The sequence below is a fragment of the Gobio gobio genome, assembly GCF_949357685.1.
Source record: "Gobio gobio genome assembly, chromosome: 7".
Lineage (NCBI taxonomy): Eukaryota > Metazoa > Chordata > Actinopteri > Cypriniformes > Gobionidae > Gobio > Gobio gobio.
The window spans coordinates 28,788,836-28,807,929 of NC_137103.1; the positions used below are offsets into that span (position 1 = coordinate 28,788,836).

Here is a 19,094-nt window from a genome sequence, read left to right on the forward strand (position 1 = left end):
GCAGCATGCTTTCCTCCCACTGTCAGTCATTCGCAGAGAGGTGTCACTGTAATAAGCTCCTCTGCCTCACTGCTCACAGCTCGTCCAGATTAATGAGTCATCCGTGTGCTTTTGTTCAGGGAGCAGAATGCGGAGAGGGCACGAGGGAGAGGAACCTGACGTGTGTGGTGCACTGGTCAGACTGGCCGGACAGCCCATACCCTTCTAAAGTGGTGGAGGATGAGAGGTGTGGAGACCGCGTGAGAAAGGAAAGCGAGCAGGAACTACAGCAACCGTGTTTCGTACCCTGTCCAGGTACAACTCTGATTCAGAACAACATTTCGTAAACTGTTTCGTTTATATTTTCAGATTTTACTTACTCAATTCGTTTTACATGATTTATTGTTTTCGTGTTGGAGGAACTTACTTTTAAATTTAATGCATTACAATGTTGTGGGACTTCCTAAAAAAGTAACTAATTACCTTGTTACTTTTTATTGAAAGTCATTTTCATGTTTCTGTCACTTCGGCCTGGTTTATTCTTGTTTGGTGACAGAGCCCTGACACTCCTATGTCTTGTCTTTGTGTGGGTTTCGAGTTTGCTCGGGTCGTGCACTTTTCTATCCATGGTAGTCGTTTTGCGTGCGGAGCATGGTGTTCGGATCCTGGCATTTCGGCCTAGTTTGGTTTTAATTTGGTGTCGGAGTTCAGATATTCATGCTCCAGGTGTTGGTCTTCTGTTGTGAGTGCAGGGGATGAGGATTCACTCATTCTCTGTGCTCTGTCTTGTTGTGTGAGCATATGGTTTCAAGTTCACTCTCTTTGCTCTTCTATCCGCAAGTGTGTTGTGTTTGGTGTGTATTACGCTGTTCATGTTCATCTGTGTGGACACGCAGTCAGTGAGAGCTCTCATTGTCTGCCTGTTCATGTCATGTTTTGTTTGAGCACATGGCGTCAGATTGTGTTCACTGACTATGTGCTAAAGTTTTTTGTCATGTTTGGTGTGGTCACATGTATGTCATGTTTGTTTCTATGTGCCATGTGCTCTTCTGTCTTAACCGCTCCCTTCTTGTCATCTGATTATTGGTTAATTTGCTTTGTTTGCTCCCTATTTATTCTCCTTGTGTTTTCAGTCCTGTGCGAGTTTGTTTTTGCATTTACCCATCATGTTTAGCCCTACGAAACCCTGTCCTACTTTGTCTTTCCATTTCCAGCCCTGCCTGTCCTGTCCTGTCCTGTCCTGCTGCCAGTGTTTTCCCCTACGGTGCTGTTTTTGTTTAATTTTCATAACAAAATTGTCCTGCGTTGTCCATTGTCCTGCATCTTGAGTCCTTGCCTCATTCCTTTACCCAACCCTGACAGTAATGTGTTGTTACTTTTGCATTACTTTTTCTCGCCTGGGCCGGGCTTGCTTGTTAGTTTTTTAATAACAAAAAAAATATATATTTTTGGCAAATGTAAAGGAAATGTAAATTCACGCCTGTACAGTATGGTGTGCAGCTCAAGCAAACCTTTAATCTGTGCTGCCATTCTGGATTGCAGAAGAATAGGACAGAAGCAATAGAGTGGTGCAGGTATGACATCACTTTGTAGGCCAAAACAAGGAAACGAGTTAGCATTTTAGCACTTCCGGTTCCATATCCCGAAGTCAGTGGGCATTTTGAATGGGATATTGGTTATAAGTGGTGAACGTTTTATTTCTACGACATAAAATGCATCAGTATTACCCCAGTCGTGATTTTTTGGAAGCTGTTACTTGTCTTGAAAAAGTTGCTACCAAGTGGCTAAATGGGACTACAGAGGCTGTCGAGGAGATTAAACGTCATAACGCCAAACAGGTAAACTCGATCTGCTTTTACAGCCTCATTATGCGCATAATTGTGCTCTTATAAACTATTCTAACTCAGACGTTCTGGGAAAATGTCTTTAGGTACGTTGGTGACGTTGAAATTGCAGGCCTGTGGTGGAGTCCGTTAATAGCCTACCTTTAGCTTTTTACCTCTGTTGACTGCATTTAGGCTTCAAAATTCGTAAAAGTTGTGTTCGTCTGTGACAATTATCTTGATGGACAAAACGTGTATGTTTAATAAACTTTTGTTTATCACAGAGCTTGTTTTTTGTGATAATCCAAAAGCCAATGGAAAAGTCCTATCATTGAACCAGTGTGATGCTAACTGCGCTGTAAAAAATTAAATGATCAATAAGTTATGAAAACTTGTGTTTTTACATTGCTTTAACTCATCAAAATAAGTTAAGCAATTTTCTATTTTTTTTATAAGTTACACTAGATTCAACTCATTTTATAAAGCCGCTTTTCCACCGCAGGAACTTTCCCCAGGAACTAGGAACTTTGGGGTGGTACTCGATGTGTTTCGACCGCAGGAACCAGGGTCTAAATGAAGTTTCGGGTAAATATTTCCCCCTCCAAACAGCCCTGCTCGCGAGGTAGTACTTTTTCAAAGTTCCGGAACTTTCGGGGGTGGGACTTGGCCGCTGAATATGCTGATTGTTTGAGCTCATGCAGCTTTTCATTTCAACCGGCATTTTTAAAAGTCTTGCGAGGTTCGTTCTGCGTTCAGTAAATATCAGTCTCGCTCTTTCTGTCCGTTGGTGCGCGTTGTCTCAGCCATCTCACGGTCAATGTCCATAATAGCTGATAATAACATACGTTGTCCTATTTTAAATCTAGCTTTACGAGCTTTCAGAATACGCTTTAGTATCAGTGCTTGTCTCTTTTCCGCTGTTTTGTTAATAACATATTTAGTGAACCAATACATTACTAGCAAAAGCAGCGCTGCTTGCATCTCCTCCATACTTGTTATTGTTACAGACAGTAAATGATTATTGTCCACGGTGACTGGGAGGAGCGGTCACGCGCAGTCCCACGTCTCTGGACTAATTTGCCTAATCTTCACGGTACTTTAGACCGCAGTGGAAAAACGCAGAGACAGTAGCAGATCTGGGGGAAAAAAAGTTCCTGGAAAAAAAGTTCCTGGTACAAATTGTTCTGGGTTATTTTGGTGGAAATGGGGCTTATGTCAGTTTAATGTAATTTAAGTTGAAATTACTTAAAAATTCAAGTTGATTAATGAAGTTAAAGATTTAAGGCAGCTATTTTTTTTACAGGGTGCCGATGGACCTACAAAGTGACGTCATACCTGCACCACACTTTATACAGAAAAAAAAAAAAATGTAATGTTTGTTCAAAATATTTTTTGCTTATTAGTGTAGTTGAATTGGGTCATCGAAGGTCAGCAGCAAAGGCACACTCTGCACTTAACTCCTGATTTCTCTCAACATTAGAACAGATGTCAGTCAATAAATTGGAAAACAAAGTAACTTGCATTACTTATTTGAAAAAGTAACTTGTATATTTTGTTTTAAAGTCCCCCTGTAGTCAATAATTGTATCCCTTAAAACTCATCTTTAATCAATAAAATGGCACATTGAAACGTTTTTCCCTGTGAGAAAATGTCTTCATCCGTTAAAATAGCTTGAATAATACTCCTACACCCTTGCTTCATTTAGGATATAAGCGGATCCTTGAATATGCAAATTAGCCTCCACTCACACCAGCTGAAAGATACACTCAGTCAACTTTTACTAAAGTTACTGTAGTAAACGCTGCATAAAGGTATCAGCTAGTAATGTGTTGCCAATGTTACACAAACCATGTTCCCGTTCGCCATCTCAGTCTGCCTTCTAAAAAAATCAGTATCCTTAGAAATGCTTTGAGCAACTTAGAACGTCAGTGGAGAAAGACATTATAGTTCATCATAACATTGTAATATACATCATATACATAATTTACCCGCTATATTGCTTAAAGTACCTGATTTTTCATATCAACAGAGAAATATACCGGGATAACCTGGCTTCTCTTGAGACCCCCCTGCTTCACACGTTGATGTGATTGGATACAAGGTAGTTTGTGATGTAAGAAACACCAGCGATTTCAAACCGCATTTTTGAGAGTCTTTTTTTCACTGCAGTTTTAAGGGGAAAATACTCACCAATCGTGTTGACTTATGAATTTGCACGTTTTGTCTGAAAGCATATTAAAAACACCACATAGACATATAAACAACATATTTAAATATAAAAGTAATGTGTTATTTTACTCGTTACTTGTAAAAGTAATTTGATTACATAACTCTTGTTACTTGTAATTCGTTGCCCCAACACTGTTCATAACCACTGGAAGATGTTGATCTTGTACTGCTGCTCAGATTTTATTTACTATCCCTGTGGAACTGTTCCAGGAATTAATGTGTGTCATGTTCAGTGAGATGAAATGAAAGTTTGTCGGTTTGACAACAAGCAGTGTCCCTTTTTACTTGTGAATACATTTCACCTTCAGGCTGTTGTTGACCTATGTTAGCCCTACTTCTGTGTCCCTCTTCAAACTGCATATTTATTTTTGTAAATGTGCTGCATGCTTACAGGGAAGAGCATATGCTGGGAGGAGCGGAAACCAAAAATGTTAGGCGTGTTGTTTCTCCGTGTGAGAAAGGTAAAGACAAAGAAGTGAGTGAGTTAGAGAGGGTGGCATATGGTGTGCGGTGTTCGTTGCTGTATTATATGTTTCGGCAGCTCCAGTGAGGGATGAAAATAGACTAGCTTCGTGAAGATGATGGATAATGAGATGCCTGGGTGCACAGATTGTCTCTAATAGCCATTCTGGCTGCAGAATCAAAAGGACGTCATGGCTGAAGAGTTAGTGTTAGCGTGTGCAGGTGGGGGGCGGCTGCCGCTTTGAATCGGCCTCTGTTCTGAGAGATTAGGAGGGTCAGTGATGTGTGAGCTTTGGTTAAGGAAGTGCTAAATGTACAGTATCTGAACTGTGAACTGTGTTGTGCCACGCATTTGATTCCATGACAGGAATATCAGATCAATCTTGTAGGGAAATAATAATAATAATAATTAATATTATCATTATTATTATTATAATCATCAACACTTGCACTACAGACTGCTGCTGTTATACAGACAAGTAGCAGGAAACTATAAGGTCAAATCTGTTTTTTTAAAGGGTTAGTTCACCCAAAAATGAAAATTCTGTCATTAATTACTCACCCTCATGTCGTTGGACACCCGTAAAACCTCCGTTCATATTCGGAACACAAATGAAGATATTTTAGTTGAAAGCTGATGGCTGAGAAAGGCTTCAGACAGGCCTCCATTGGCATTCAGTACATTGACACTTCCAAGATCCATGAAAGGCACTTAAAACGTCGTTACAAAGTCTATCTCACCACAGTGGCTCTACAATAATTTTACGATGCGACGACAATAGTTTTTGTGCGCAAAAAAAAATCAAAATAACACCTTTAACCAACTTGTTCTCGACTTCCGTGTATGCCTCCACGACGCATGCGCGAGAATATGACGCAGATCCGGCGTTCGGACACATGACCCAGAAGCGATTTGTTTACGAGCAGAGGAAGATGTGCGTGTCTAAGCTGTTGGATTCTACATTGATCGTGCTTTAGGTCTCGGCGTAGTTCTCAAAATGGGGTTAAAGTGTGTATTTCATGGATTCCCGAACGCCGGCGCTACGTCATATTCTCGCGCATGCGTCGTGGAGGCACACACGGAAGTCGAGAACAAGTTGGTTAAAGGTGTTATTTTGATTTTTTTTTGCGCACAAAAACTATTGTCGTCGCATCGTAAAATTATTGTAGAGCCACTGTGGTGAGATAGACTTTGTAACGACGTTTTAAGTGCCTTTCATGGATCTTGGAAGTGTCAATGTACTGAATGCCAATGGAGGCCTGTCTGAAGCCTTTCTCAGCCATCAGCTTTCAACTAAAATATCTTCATTTGTGTTCCGAATATGAACGGAGGTCTTACGGGTGTCCAACGGCATGAGGGTGAGTAATTAATGACAGAATTTTCATTTTTGGGTGAACTAACCCTTTAAGTTTGAATCTATGAGTGCTTTTTAAGTTTGAAATACAGTTTTTAGTGTAATAATTTAGCTAGATGATTATGCTAGCAGCACTGTTGTTTTAGTATTATTAGTATAATTTTTTGAATTAGCCAAATTTTCATGTTTTAGTAATTTTGCTATGTGCTTTTGTCATTTTATTAGTTTTTTATATTTCTGTTAAGCTTTTTTTATATTTATAAGACTTTTGTAATCATATATGCATTTAGTCAAAATACTCTGTAGCATTCATTCTTTGCACTTGCTAACTTGACCAGTTCCTTGATGAGTGTCATGTTATCATGATATTGATTTAAATTGTAGAATTGGACTTGTAATATGGGATTTGTCATCTGCAGGAGACTGTCACCTTACTGAGTGGTCGCTGTGGAGTTCCTGTCAGCTAACATGTCTGGAAGGACGTAGTTTCGAGACGGTGGGCCGCCAGGCACGTTCACAGGCTGTGGTCATACAAGTACTGGAGAATCAGGACAGCTGCCCTCACCAGGTCTTTGAGACACGTCCATGTAAAGGTACAAGCAGTGAAATATAATATAATATAATTTGTTTGATAAATCTTAATTATGACATTACATGACATGAAACATAAAAATAATTTACACAACATATCAAAATTGAAAGTCAAATTTAGATCTGATTTAAAATAAAATTATTTTGAATGAGTGCAATCTTATAGGTTTTTTTACAGAGGATTTTTGATGTGACGTGAATGTAACCACATAAGGTGTACAATATTTTGTGCCTGAGTATACTCATTTTCATTCAGTCTTTCCTCATATAGTTAACTATGTGACATCTGTAATGTTGTGTAGTGAAGTGAGTGAACAAGTCATCAGTTTGGGACACAGCATATGCATGAATGCATAAGACGTCTCTGTCACTTGTAATCTTACGCACCTTGTGAGTTCAGCACTACAACAAGATGTCATGATAGAAATTCAGTTCTCTCTTTCACAACTCTCAGTTGTGTATGAGAAAGTCTCTTGGCATCTTGCTGACGCTTACATTTCTGTTATAACAACCAACAGATACACCAGAGATGTTCAGACAACACAGATTTCATCGTTTACAAAATGACAGTGCAAGAGAGTCAGTCCCAAAGATTGGATTGTAAAACTAAATTGGAATTGTGTGTAGTGGAAACAGCCAAGATATCCACTGGAGGTCTGTGAGACAATTTTACAGAGAAGTAGATATGTAAATCAATATTGATCAAATAAATAAAATATTGTTTTTTGCTAGTAATTATGCACCCATACCCAGATGATTGGGGTCAGTAGGATTTTTAAGCAGCACAACTGTTTTCCACATTGACAATTATAAGAAATGTTTCTTGAGCATCAAATCATCATATTAGAATGATTTCTGAAGGACCATGTGACACTGAAGACTGGAGAAATGATGGTGAAAATTCAGCTTTGCATCAGAGGAATAAATTACATTTAAACAAATGTAAACAGTCATTCTGAATTGTAATAATATTTCACAATATTACTGTTTTTACTGTATTTTTGATCAAGTAAATTCAGCCTTGGTGAGCATAAGAGACTTCTTTCAAAATCACCCAAACTTTTGAATGGTAGTCTATATGATAATTAACATCATATAAACTTTCTGATCATTATTTATGTTCACTTTGAGTCTGATTTACTGGCAGTTACATTTTTTTTTTTAAAAACACTTTTAGTCCTATGTCAATGTTAGTGGGTCTTAGTGCAGTCATGCTTGCTCAGATGGTTCTGTGTGTGTGTGTGTGTGTGTGTGTGCGCGCCTGCATCAGTATATAATGTCTGCGTACAGCTATAATCACACTTGACTGCCCTGTGCAAACCTAATGAGTGTCTCTCTCACTCTGCGGTGCTGCAGGAGGGAAATGTCATAGTTACGAATGGAGGACCAGCGCCTGGAATGACAACGAAAGATCAGTGTGGTGCCAGCGGTCTGATGGGGTCAATGTGACAGGTAGCCCACCTCTTGCATTGAGACTGAGAGAATGAAAATATTCTGCACTGACTTCACTTACAGAAAGATAATCAAAAGACCTGTCGACTCCACATGACTGAAAATCTGTAGACAATGAAAATCCTGTCATCATTTACTTGCCCTCATGTAGTGCCAAACCAAACCTGTATGCTGTTATTTTTTACAGTGGAACAAAAAGGAGACTTTTTGAGTCTTGATCTTCTTACTTGTAAAGTCCATAGTGACCAGAGTCTGTCAAACTCCAAAAAGGAGGAGAAAATAACCATAAAGGTACTCGTGCACTGCATTCCACGTCTTCTGAAGCCTTATGATAGTTGTGATTAACAGACCCAAATTTAAATTGATGCAAGTAGTACACTACTATTAAAACTTTTGTGAGATAAAAGATATTTATATGATACATGATATTTTATTCAGCAAAGATGCATTAAATTGACAGTAGAGACATTTATAATGCTTTAAAAAATGTATAGTTGAAATAAACGCTTTTGAACTTTCTATTCATCAAAGAATCCTGAAAAAAATGTATCACGGTTTCCACAAAAATATTAATCAGCAACTGTTTTTGACACTGAAAATGATAAGAAATGTTTCTTGAGCAGCAAATCTGCATATTAGAATGATTTCTGAAGGATCATGTGACACTGACTGGAGGATTGATGCTGAAAATTCAGCTTTGTCATAACATGAATAATTTACATTTTAAAAATGTATTCAAATAGAAATTAGTTATTTAATATTGCAATTACACAATATTACTATTTTTTACTGTATTTTTGACCAAATAAATGCAGCCTTGGTATGCAGAAGAGACTTCTTTGTTTCTCAAACAAAGTTAACATATGGCTTTGAAGACTTGGAATTAAGTGCACAAGTCATATAGACCACTTTTATTGGTGATAATTTTGAATTATCGAAGCCAGAACATACATTAATGCATTAACTGTTGCTATTCCAGAATATTAAAAAATGTCCTTCATCATTCAGTCTTCGACATATTTTATAGCTTATAGAAACAAACAAATTTAGGGCTTATAGCACTGATACAGCAAGGCAAACTGCACCTTATCTCTACGCTGTACAGCAAACCTAACGTATGCTGAGTTCAGACAATCAGTAAAAGTCATTTTAACAGAGGGCTAATATTTTTTATTTTTTTACATTTTGGACGGTCTCCCCCCAACCAGCCACGCGCGAAAACTCTATGGTTTTGCACGAGTCGCCTAGGCTGTGAGATATAGAGTCAAAACTAAGAAAATCACCAAAAGACAACAACTTTGGGGCACTATTCATTTTGTTCCTACAATATTCTAAGATTAGAGTAAACTTTATAAGTACCTAGGCTACACAATGTGTAGAAGGTATCAAAAAATCCAATTATAAATTATATTTGAAAGGATTTTTGCCGCTTCAATAGACATCAGTGTATTTGACCAACTATAAATGTATTGTTTTGCTAGTACTTATGTGCATTTAAATGTCTGAAACCTAAAATAAACCTTATGTGGTTGAAAACAATGAATAGTTGTGATAAAAGCGCTGAGCGCGTCCGTATCTGGCACAGTGCCAGCCAAAGTGTGAACACAGATTTGAATTTAGCAGTTGATCATGTGACGCACTGAACATTCTAATTTACACTGGTGTGATCATACGCTTCAAAGAGCTAATTATCAAATATAAAAAAAAATTTTTTGTCTTTTGAAAGTTGCATTCAAATTCATTTGGCTCAAAAATCTGAGGGGGCACGTGCCTAAGTTTCAATGGGCATGACGCCTCTGCTTTGTGTTGCCTGTCAATGACGTCATATCCGTGCTAACCTTGATTTTCGTAGAAACCATGGAAACACCAAAAACACTTTAGTATGATATGCATTTTATTAGATAGGTGAGCAACTGTTTGGATAGACAGAAAACGAATCATTGTTATATAGTTTGGTTAGTCTTATTGTTTGAATCTCTTGTTTTCTTGATTCACCGCAAGTAATATATTTGTACCATGCCTCAGAGACAACACTATTTTTTCAAGTGGCTAGCATAGCATAATCAGTAAGGGTTTTATTTTAAGTAACAGCAATACAGCATTTTCTCCACCATACAATATATTTTAAAATTAATTGCATTCCATGTAGGAACACAAGTGATGCAGCTTTTATTAATATATTTTTAATATTAATCTAGCTTACTGCAGTGTGCAACAAGTGTCTCATAGCAACCGCGGAGCAAACGTCACATTATAATAACGTTAACACACTCAAACATATTTTAGTATGATTGTTTTGACCAAGTAAAACAGCGCTGCGTTACCCCACAATTTGAATTTGTCAGATAACGTGACCTGTATGAGTAGTAGCTCAGCATTTGCAGCTATTTCATTCAAATAAAAAAATAAATAATTTAAATGATCAAACGTAAAATGTAACAAAGTTAAAGTTCAGGGACGATGGAGGCGGATGTCAAAGGATTAGTTCACTTCAAAATGAAAATGTACTCACCCCCATCTCATCCAAGATGTTCATGTCTTTCTTTCTTCAGTCGAAAAGAAATGAAGGTTTTTTGAGGAAAACATTCCAGGATTTATCTCCACACAATGGTTTTCAAATGCAACCAACGGGTTGAAGGTCCAAATCAATGCGGTTTTAAAGGGCTTTGAATGGCTTTAGACTAAATCAAACTCCCTTTACAAGAATAAAAACAACAATGTCGGACAATTTTTAAGTTGGAAGAGAACATGAGACAGAGTTTTTCGGCACTGAGTCGGTACTTCCACCTACATTACGCGTGACCTTTCCAACATGATGACGTCATAAGCCGTGAAGAACAACACAGAAGTCGCGCATTTGAGGGTAAAAAGTGAGATGGTGGTCCAGTGGGTTAAACCATGGAACTGATATGCAGAAGGTTGCTGGTTCAATCCCAGCGGTCACCACCAGTGTGTCCTTGAGCAAGGCACTTTACTCCATGTTGCTCCAGGGGGATGGGCACTGTAAGTCGCTTTTGATAAAAGCGTCTGCCAAATGCATAAATGTAAATGTAAAAAGAATATAAATGTGTGGTTTCACTAGATAAGACCCTATTCCTTGGCTAGGATCGTGCAGAGTCTCTGAAGCCCTTTGAAACTGCATTGATTTGAACCTTCAACCATTGGTTGCCCTAGAAGTGCATTATATGGAGAAAAATCCTGGAACGTTTTCCTCAAAAAACGTAATTTCTTTTCGACTGAAGAAAGAAAGACATGAACATCTTGGATGAGATGGGGGTAAGTAAAATATCAGGGAAATTTTCATTTTGAAGTGAACTAATCCTTTAATCACCTTGAATCATAACTTGAATCATAAAATATGCATAGACAACAGAACAAAGGAGTGGTAACGGCCGACTGCAGCATATAAGCATAATAAAAACAGCAATGTAAAATGTCCCTGGCTCTTGGCTGCACCGTGCTTCATACCACACCAATGTTAATGAAAATGTAATACGTTAGCTTATCCATGAACATGATTTCTGTCCTGTCGGATTGCTTTCCATCGGCTGTGGAGGTGAAGACGACAACTCCCGTGATTCCACGCTCATTTATGGCATCATCAAGCTGTTATTGTTTTGAATAAGCGACCTCTAGCGGCGAAACTTGTATACCTTGCCCTTGATTCAGCCCTATGATGAGTTCATCCGTCTTACGGCTTCTATTTATTAGCCTGGTGGTTCTGGCCCTAATGCTGTGCAACCACCTTCCTGAAGGGAGAGTGGCAAACAGACCATTTTCTGGGTGAGCAAGGTCCCTCATAATACAAGTTGCCCACCTACATCTGGTGATGTAAATATCGCTTACAGTTATTAAAATGAGCTTGATGATTTTCTGGGCAGAATTAACTACCCGCTCTAATGCCTGCAACAGAACAATTTCCCCACCACACAGTGATACAGGAGGAGATGACACTCTCCACCGTACATCTGTAGACAGATGAGAGGACTGAAATGCCAAGGCCAGCATGCTTTGAATGTGGCACACTTTGTCTAGGACAGTTTAATAGCACATCCAACATTTTCCCTATTCTCTCCCTCCATTTCAACAGACATCATCAATAAACTAACGCTCGTCTGAAAGCGAACAGTATAAATGTTATAAAACATTGTTTGATTGTGGCGAAATGAACACGCTCCAGATGGCAAGCTTTCACTTGAGCGTTTAGAGCGAGAACGAAAGCTTTCGGGCTGCGCGAATTGCTGTAAATAACAGTGAAAGGTGATCTTATCTGAGTACGGAATCGTCTCGGGCAAATATAAGCTGTGAAAGGTAATCTTTTCTGCTTGAGAAAAGCCCGGACCCAGCGTATTAGTCTCTGATGTTTTGACATGTAATTTTCTATTCCAAAATTACAATCTTCACTGATTGATCAGAAGCTGTGATGGGTCCTTTAAGCCATTAATCAGGTGTGACAGCACTTTTATCTGGCTATCAATAGGGAAATGGCAATAATTACCTCTGTTGTTTCCTGTTGGAAGGGGGCTGCTTTCCACAGAACCGGCCAACCACTGTGCGGCACTGTCACCCTCCCTGCACCAAACCCTTCTCCCACTGCAAGCAGGTAAATACCGTCTTTCCTCTGTGCAAAGATATCATCCCGTATGTGTGCTTTGATTGTGCTACCAGCGTAATATTCATGTGATGTGATGTGAATACCTACCCCAAGCCCTAAACCTACCCTTAAAACAATGCAAATGTAGTGTTGGTAGCACAATCTGATAGGTAGCATTATCCGTTAGAACACTGTATCTATTTGCACCTGTAGTTATTGTTATTAGTTTACTCATGAAGGAGAGCATTTCAGACATGTGTAACATTTGCATAATTGCTTCAAATAGAGGACAGAAATATCAAATTCACAAAACTGTACATTGACTGCCACTTGCAGTGCACTGAATGCAACTACATGCAATTCGTTGCACATTTGTTTCCTGCTTGAGTACTGATACAAATATAGATTTTGCCTTAATGGAATATTCCAGGTTCAATAGAAGTTCAATTGAAAGCATTTGAGGCATAATGTTCATTACCACAAAACAAATTATTTTAACTCGTCCCTTGAGTAGGTTACGGTGAGGCACTTACAATGGAAGTGAATGGGGACAAAAGCAGAAATTTGGCGCTTATATTTTAATAAAAAAATTTACTTTAATGTGTAATACTTTGTGTATTGTTTGAACTAAAGTAGTTATCAGTTTTGCAGTCGTTTTAGGGTTTTAGGCATTATGTTGTCATAGCATATTGATATGTTTAATTGATAAAATTTGATATAAAACGCATAAAAGGGATTTTTTTTATGTTGTTTAGTCCTGTGGCTATACTATTACAACACTGAGTATTTTAATGTTTTCTTCTATTGTAAGTGGCTCGCTGTAACCAGACTTTTTGCTTTTGTGTGAAAAGGAGGGGTGGATTGATATGAACTTTTGTGCTAATCAACATTTTGCCTCTGTGGTTTGATCTTGGAATATTCCTTTAAACACAGCAGTGTCTCACAGCGATATATGTGTGTTTCAGAGCGGCGTGTGTGGCTGCGAGAAGGGCTACACTGAAGTGATGACCACACATGGATTCCTGGATTACTGCACCAAGACCCCAGGTGCCGACAACAAGAAGGCAGATGTGAAGACCAGCTCGGGAAGATTAAAACCAGGCACCACTCAGATCCAGGACTTCTTCGGCGAGTGGTCCCTGCAGCCGCTCGGCCCAGGTATTTGAAATGCAGATGAACAACAGGCTGATGTGGGTCGGCAGAGTGTGGCTTTGAGTTATAGCAGAATCACTGGACGCCTTTATGAGACCCCAGATACAGGCTGATGTAGAACTCTGTTTAATGCCTCAGTGTTTATGCCCTATTGGTGCTATGAGAAAAGCTGCATTGGACAGAGTCTCATAACAGCGTGATTTGTATTGCCCATAACTTGACAGACAGAGTTGCTTTATTGCTGGCTAGAGGCCATTTCTGATTAGAACTGAATTTAGCGGCCTGTGGTACAACAACTGTGTGCCGTCAGGTTGTGGGTTCCAGATGGAGGGCTGAAATTCGGAGAATTATCAGTAATGTTATCTGCAAAACAATCTTGTGTTATTAAATATGAAATTTATTCGATGAATAAATCGATTGACCAGGACTCGGAACTCGCCCGAGGCTCAACCACACTACATGTCGGAGTGCTGCCTATGAGGTTATCGGCTCCGACAAAAACATTTTATTATATATATTTTGCATTATATTATGAACATATTATCAACTACTGATTTAGACCTACAGTGTAATGTTTGTTTGTAACGTATTAAACCAGGGAAATTCAAACTCAGCAGTTCCTTGAGGGACCTGCCAAATATTGTTTGCAAAAATGTAAATAAATAAGTTTGCAGTTGGTGAGATTTAATGGTTTTATAAGAAGTCTCTTCAACAGTAAAAACTGTAATGATGTGTAATATTATTACAATCTAAAATAAATGCTTTCTATTTGAATACATCTTAAAATGTAATTTTGGGTCACATGGTCCTTCAGAAAACATTGTAATATACTAATGTGTTGCTCAATAAACATTATTATTATAAGTGCTGAAAACAGTTAAAATCTGAAAACTTTTAGAGTTTTAAAGTTAAGCTATTGTACAAAGTGTTCCATTGTCAAAAGTTCAAGTAAAATTAAATGTTATTTACAAGTACATTCCTGGGCCAAAAAAAAAGACAAAAAGGGCCAAGCCAAAAATAACAATATTTAGTGGTCTTTTAATGGTCTGACCCATTTTAATCACAAATCACTGGTCAGGAAATTAGCAAGAATTGCACAAATACTGTAGATAAAGTATCTTAGCATGGAATAGTCTTCCCATAACTTTCAGACAGCTTTTTTACAGGAAGAAGACTCAGTGTTGTTCCACTCAATGCTAATGGATTCAAACTGTTCATGAGTAGTTGAAAAATGTCTCCCAGTTTGTTGTGACACCAAATATTCACCATAGGGTTCAAATCTGGACTCTGACCAGGCCAAACATGAGCCTGATGGACTTGTTCTCAAGACACTTCTTGGTTGTCTTTGCGGTTTGAGCAGGAGCATTGTCTTGTTGGAAAATAACATCTGATCATTTTCATTTGTGGGAAGCAAGCCATTCTGCAATATTCTCCTGTACTCTAAAGCATTAGATGACTTTTCACAGAGAAGTAGCTCACCGATAGAAGCAGCTAAAAAGGCGTCCCACACAATGACTCTTCCTCCATACTTCACTGTGGTAGAGATGCTTTTATTATTATATTTCTCATCAGATTTTGGGAGACTCCGCTCTGGAACGTCACCATTCAACTCGTGTTTTATTTGATTCATCACTCCACACAAAACTTCCCATATTCTGCCAAAGACTTCATTCTGTCTTTGATGTTTTTCTGAGACAATGGCTTTAAAGTAGTGCATTTACTTAAATTTTGCCAATATCCTGACCAATCGTTAGTGGTTAAGACAATTAGTGTTTAGCCATTTCGGGCTTGGCCCATTTTTGCCCAGGAGTGTGCAGTGAACATCAGTAATGACTTTGCAAGGTGTAAGGATCATTAAAGTAACACGGTCCTTTATATATTTTATAGGCCAGACTCGACAGTTTTAATGTAACAGAAGGTCCTTGCTCCATCGGATTTCTTTGTCTAAATTAAAGTTATTATAAAGTGTTACAAAACTTAGCAAGATGGTATTTTCTTAGCAAGTAGTTTTTGCATCATCCATTGTGCGAGTCTCAAAGGATTCAGGTCTGTTGCCGGAGGAAAAGCTCATCAGGCTGATGTCTTTTGTCTTTCATCTGAAAGATGCGTTCTGAGACCTTGTCATATCAGTTATACAAGCATCTTAATGGCTCTATGACACACACCTCATTCTTTCCTCTGAACTGCGAATGGAAGATGGCGAAACAGTTTCTTTAAGTGCATTGTCACCAGCGGGAATGTGCCATCTGTTACCACTGCAACAGGCCCCAGCGCGGAAGCAATAAAAATGAGGTGCTTATATGTTTCAGCAGTGATCACAATCCTGTTTTCTGATCACACAGATGGAAGAATAAAGCTGTGGGTCTATGGGTTAACAGCTGGAGGATTCCTTCTCATATTATTCATAATTGCTGTGGCCTTTCTGTTTTGGTATGTATGCTATCAAATCAACACACTCATCACTGAATGGAAAGACAATACCTGTTTGAAAACACTCTGTGATTCTGGTTGATGACAGAAATGACACACTTCACCTATTCACTACTTGTTGACTTTATTAGTCTCTCTTATAATAACGTGTTGCCGCCATCTTGTGGCACCGTGTAGAAATACAATAGAGAGCAGATTACATTTAATTGAACTTTCTTTTTCTCCTCCTCTTTCTGACAGCAGCAAACCGTCCAAACAGAGTAAAAGTGCATCTCCACCATCAAAGCCCTTGACTCTGGCCTATGATGGGGATGTGGACATGTGATCAAGCTTTCTGTGACTGTACATTCAAAGCACAAGCTGGACTACGTGCAACATTTTAAAATGTTCATCTTTCCAAGGCACCCTTTGGATTTCCAAAAAAAAAAACAAAGAAAGAAAGAAAGAAAGAAAGAAGAGAGACAAGGAGTAACAGACAAATTTGCAGCATACACAAAACGTCTTGTGTCAGACTGCAAGGACAAAGGTTTTGGATCAGTGGTCGTCGTGAAAATTGTGACATTTAAAGAGAGTATGAGACACAGCTGACATTCCACGGACCAGATGGAGGACTTTGACATTTTCTTGCCGTGATTTTTCTTACATCATAAAAAAAAAAGAGGGGAAAAAACACACAAGTTCAAGTTGTGCCGAATTTATTGTATCAGTCGCATTCAAAGCCTAGTTCGCCCAAAAATGAAAATTGTCATCATTTACTCAAGCTCATGTTGTACCAAACCTGGATGATTGGACGGACTAGTCCAGTGTGTGTGAAGGGAATCAATCATTTAATCAATTCATTGAAAAGAGATTACTCAAAAGAACTATTTGTTCATGAATGTCAATGCAAATGTCAAGACTTGCAGTAAATAATGACTTTAATCGCACACAAAGTTATCGTTTGACTGAGAAGACTTGAAATGTAGTGCACAAGTTGTACTTTTACAACCGTAATAATAATAATAATAATACTTTCGTCCTTTTTGAAGCTTGAAAGCTCCAGTCCTGGTACATTTATTCAGATGAAATAAAGTCCTACAGGTTTGGAACAACTTGAGGGTGACAAAAATGATGACAGAATTTTCATTTTTGCGCAAACTATCCCTTTAAGGCGATGTGACTTTTTAACAGAGAGCGAGAAAAGACTGATGTGTTATGCACTATATTAGTGCTTAGTCATTTTTTTATTTTACTCTTGATTTATGTTCAAACTGATTTTCTAGTGTTTTTTTTTTTTTTTTTTTCATTTTGATGCGAGAACTTTGCTGTTGTTTTTGTGTATAATGTCTCTGAAAGTGTGTATGATCCGCACGGTAAACCAAAACACAGCTCATTTAGATACCCCGAGAGGTTAAGGTGATGATCTGCCCGTGTGCTCCTTCAGCACGCCTCAGTTTGTCCTTTAACCTCCGTCTAGCAGCTGAAAAATTGATGAGGTCTGCTCCAACACCAGCGGATAATGAACTGTGCTCCTGTGACGAGCAGAAAGGCTTTTGAAAGCGGCTTCCTGCAATATCCTGCGGTTCGGGGGAACTCATTTAGCACAGATACAGTGGACCAATGCGTTTATGTAGAGTCTGCATGAGCATTACACCGGGAGAGGTGCTTCAACGCTATGAATGTTCATCATTTTCAATAAAGTACCGGTGCTGGTTCTGTATTTTAATAATATCCCTGCTAGTTCGTTTTGCTTTATTGACTGACTTCTTGCTGGCATAATTGTCTTGACTATCTGTTTCAAGACCTACAGTGTCGGGGGTTCGCTTCGCTCCTTGTACTGCCATGTGAAAAACGAATTTTTTTCTTAATCTCAGTGGTCCTCATTATAACATAACTTGTGGTTTTTAGCTACTCAAGGCCTCTAGGCTTCTTGTGGTCTTACTCCACCGAAAGAATGTATTTTGTATGCGTTACATACCTGCACATGTAATTTTTGTTTTGTTTTTCTCTTCATTTGTTTATTTTGTTCGTTTTGTCCCATCTGTGTTTCTGCTGCCGTACAGTACATGTGATATGTAAGTGCTGGCTGGTTAGTCCACAGAACAGAACCGCTCCAGTTCCTGTCTGTTTGAGACCCATCCGGATGATCTGCTGCTCACAAGGCTTTGGCGTATTTCTAAATTAGTCCACTGATGTGTGAAGCTAAAGTGTGTATAGCTTATAATAGTTTTATTTTTTATTTTTTTTCAGGCGTTGCTGACAAACCCTGGAGAGAAAAAAATGGCAATATATATATATTTATTTATTTTGAAGCCCAATTGTGCGTGTGCATGCTGGATTGATTTTGTCATACACTGGATTATTCCAAAAGTGGCCTTGCATTTTTATGGAAACTTGCTCCTTTAGTGACAAAGTCAACAGTGTGTTTTGTTCATTTGATTTTCTTGTTTTTTCTTTGTTGCCCCTTAGAACTGACTTGTTTACATGGCTTCTTCTTCTTCTGATATGTTCAGTATGCTCTCAGCACTATATACAGTTGCCTGTAAAACACTGACCTTTAGTTTACATAGTAGGCTACTTTCTGTTTTAATTGTGTGTACTTGAAGAGTTGAACGAAAATGCTAATAAATTGTGATACTCTGTGGGAAATGCTGTCGCTCGTTAATCATACAGATGTTAATCTGCATCAAAGATGGATGGTGGTTTCAGCTGCTTTGGCAGAAATGAGGTTGCCTTTGTCCCATACCAGACACCTTTTTGCCTTTTAAATCATACCTAATATATTAACTATGCGCATGAGACAATTCCCATGCTCTTTTACTGATGGTGAGTTTAGTCGTATGTAATTTTTAATACTCATCATAAACCAACAGATGGAGCAAGATAGAAACAGTCCTGACAGGGAAGTGAAAGTATCTGCAACAAATGCAATTGTGTTGAATGATCTGTTGTCTGCCCATCGTCACACGATGTCTTCACCGAGCGGGCCATCAGACACTTCCACTCCAGGATGTTGAATCATTTAAATCTTTTGTTTAATCAGTTTTT

General features: G+C 38.5%; 1 protein-coding gene across 1 annotated transcript in view; it reads left to right on the forward strand.

Moving 5' to 3' along the window:
* The window catches only part of thsd7ba (thrombospondin, type I, domain containing 7Ba), a gene marked incomplete at its 5' end in the record, with an annotated part of 214,769 nt that extends 198,284 nt beyond the window's left edge, over window positions 1-16,485 (forward strand). Inside the window, 7 exons of the mRNA XM_079822385.1 lie at window positions 120-294; window positions 6,268-6,441; window positions 7,796-7,891; window positions 12,412-12,494; window positions 13,451-13,643; window positions 15,980-16,067; window positions 16,311-16,485. Of these exons, the coding sequence (XP_079678511.1) occupies window positions 120-294; window positions 6,268-6,441; window positions 7,796-7,891; window positions 12,412-12,494; window positions 13,451-13,643; window positions 15,980-16,067; window positions 16,311-16,392 (891 nt within the window). The 3' untranslated portion in view covers window positions 16,393-16,485. The remainder of the gene's footprint in view (window positions 1-119; window positions 295-6,267; window positions 6,442-7,795; window positions 7,892-12,411; window positions 12,495-13,450; window positions 13,644-15,979; window positions 16,068-16,310) is intronic.
* Window positions 16,486-19,094: the final 2,609 nt, after the last annotated feature.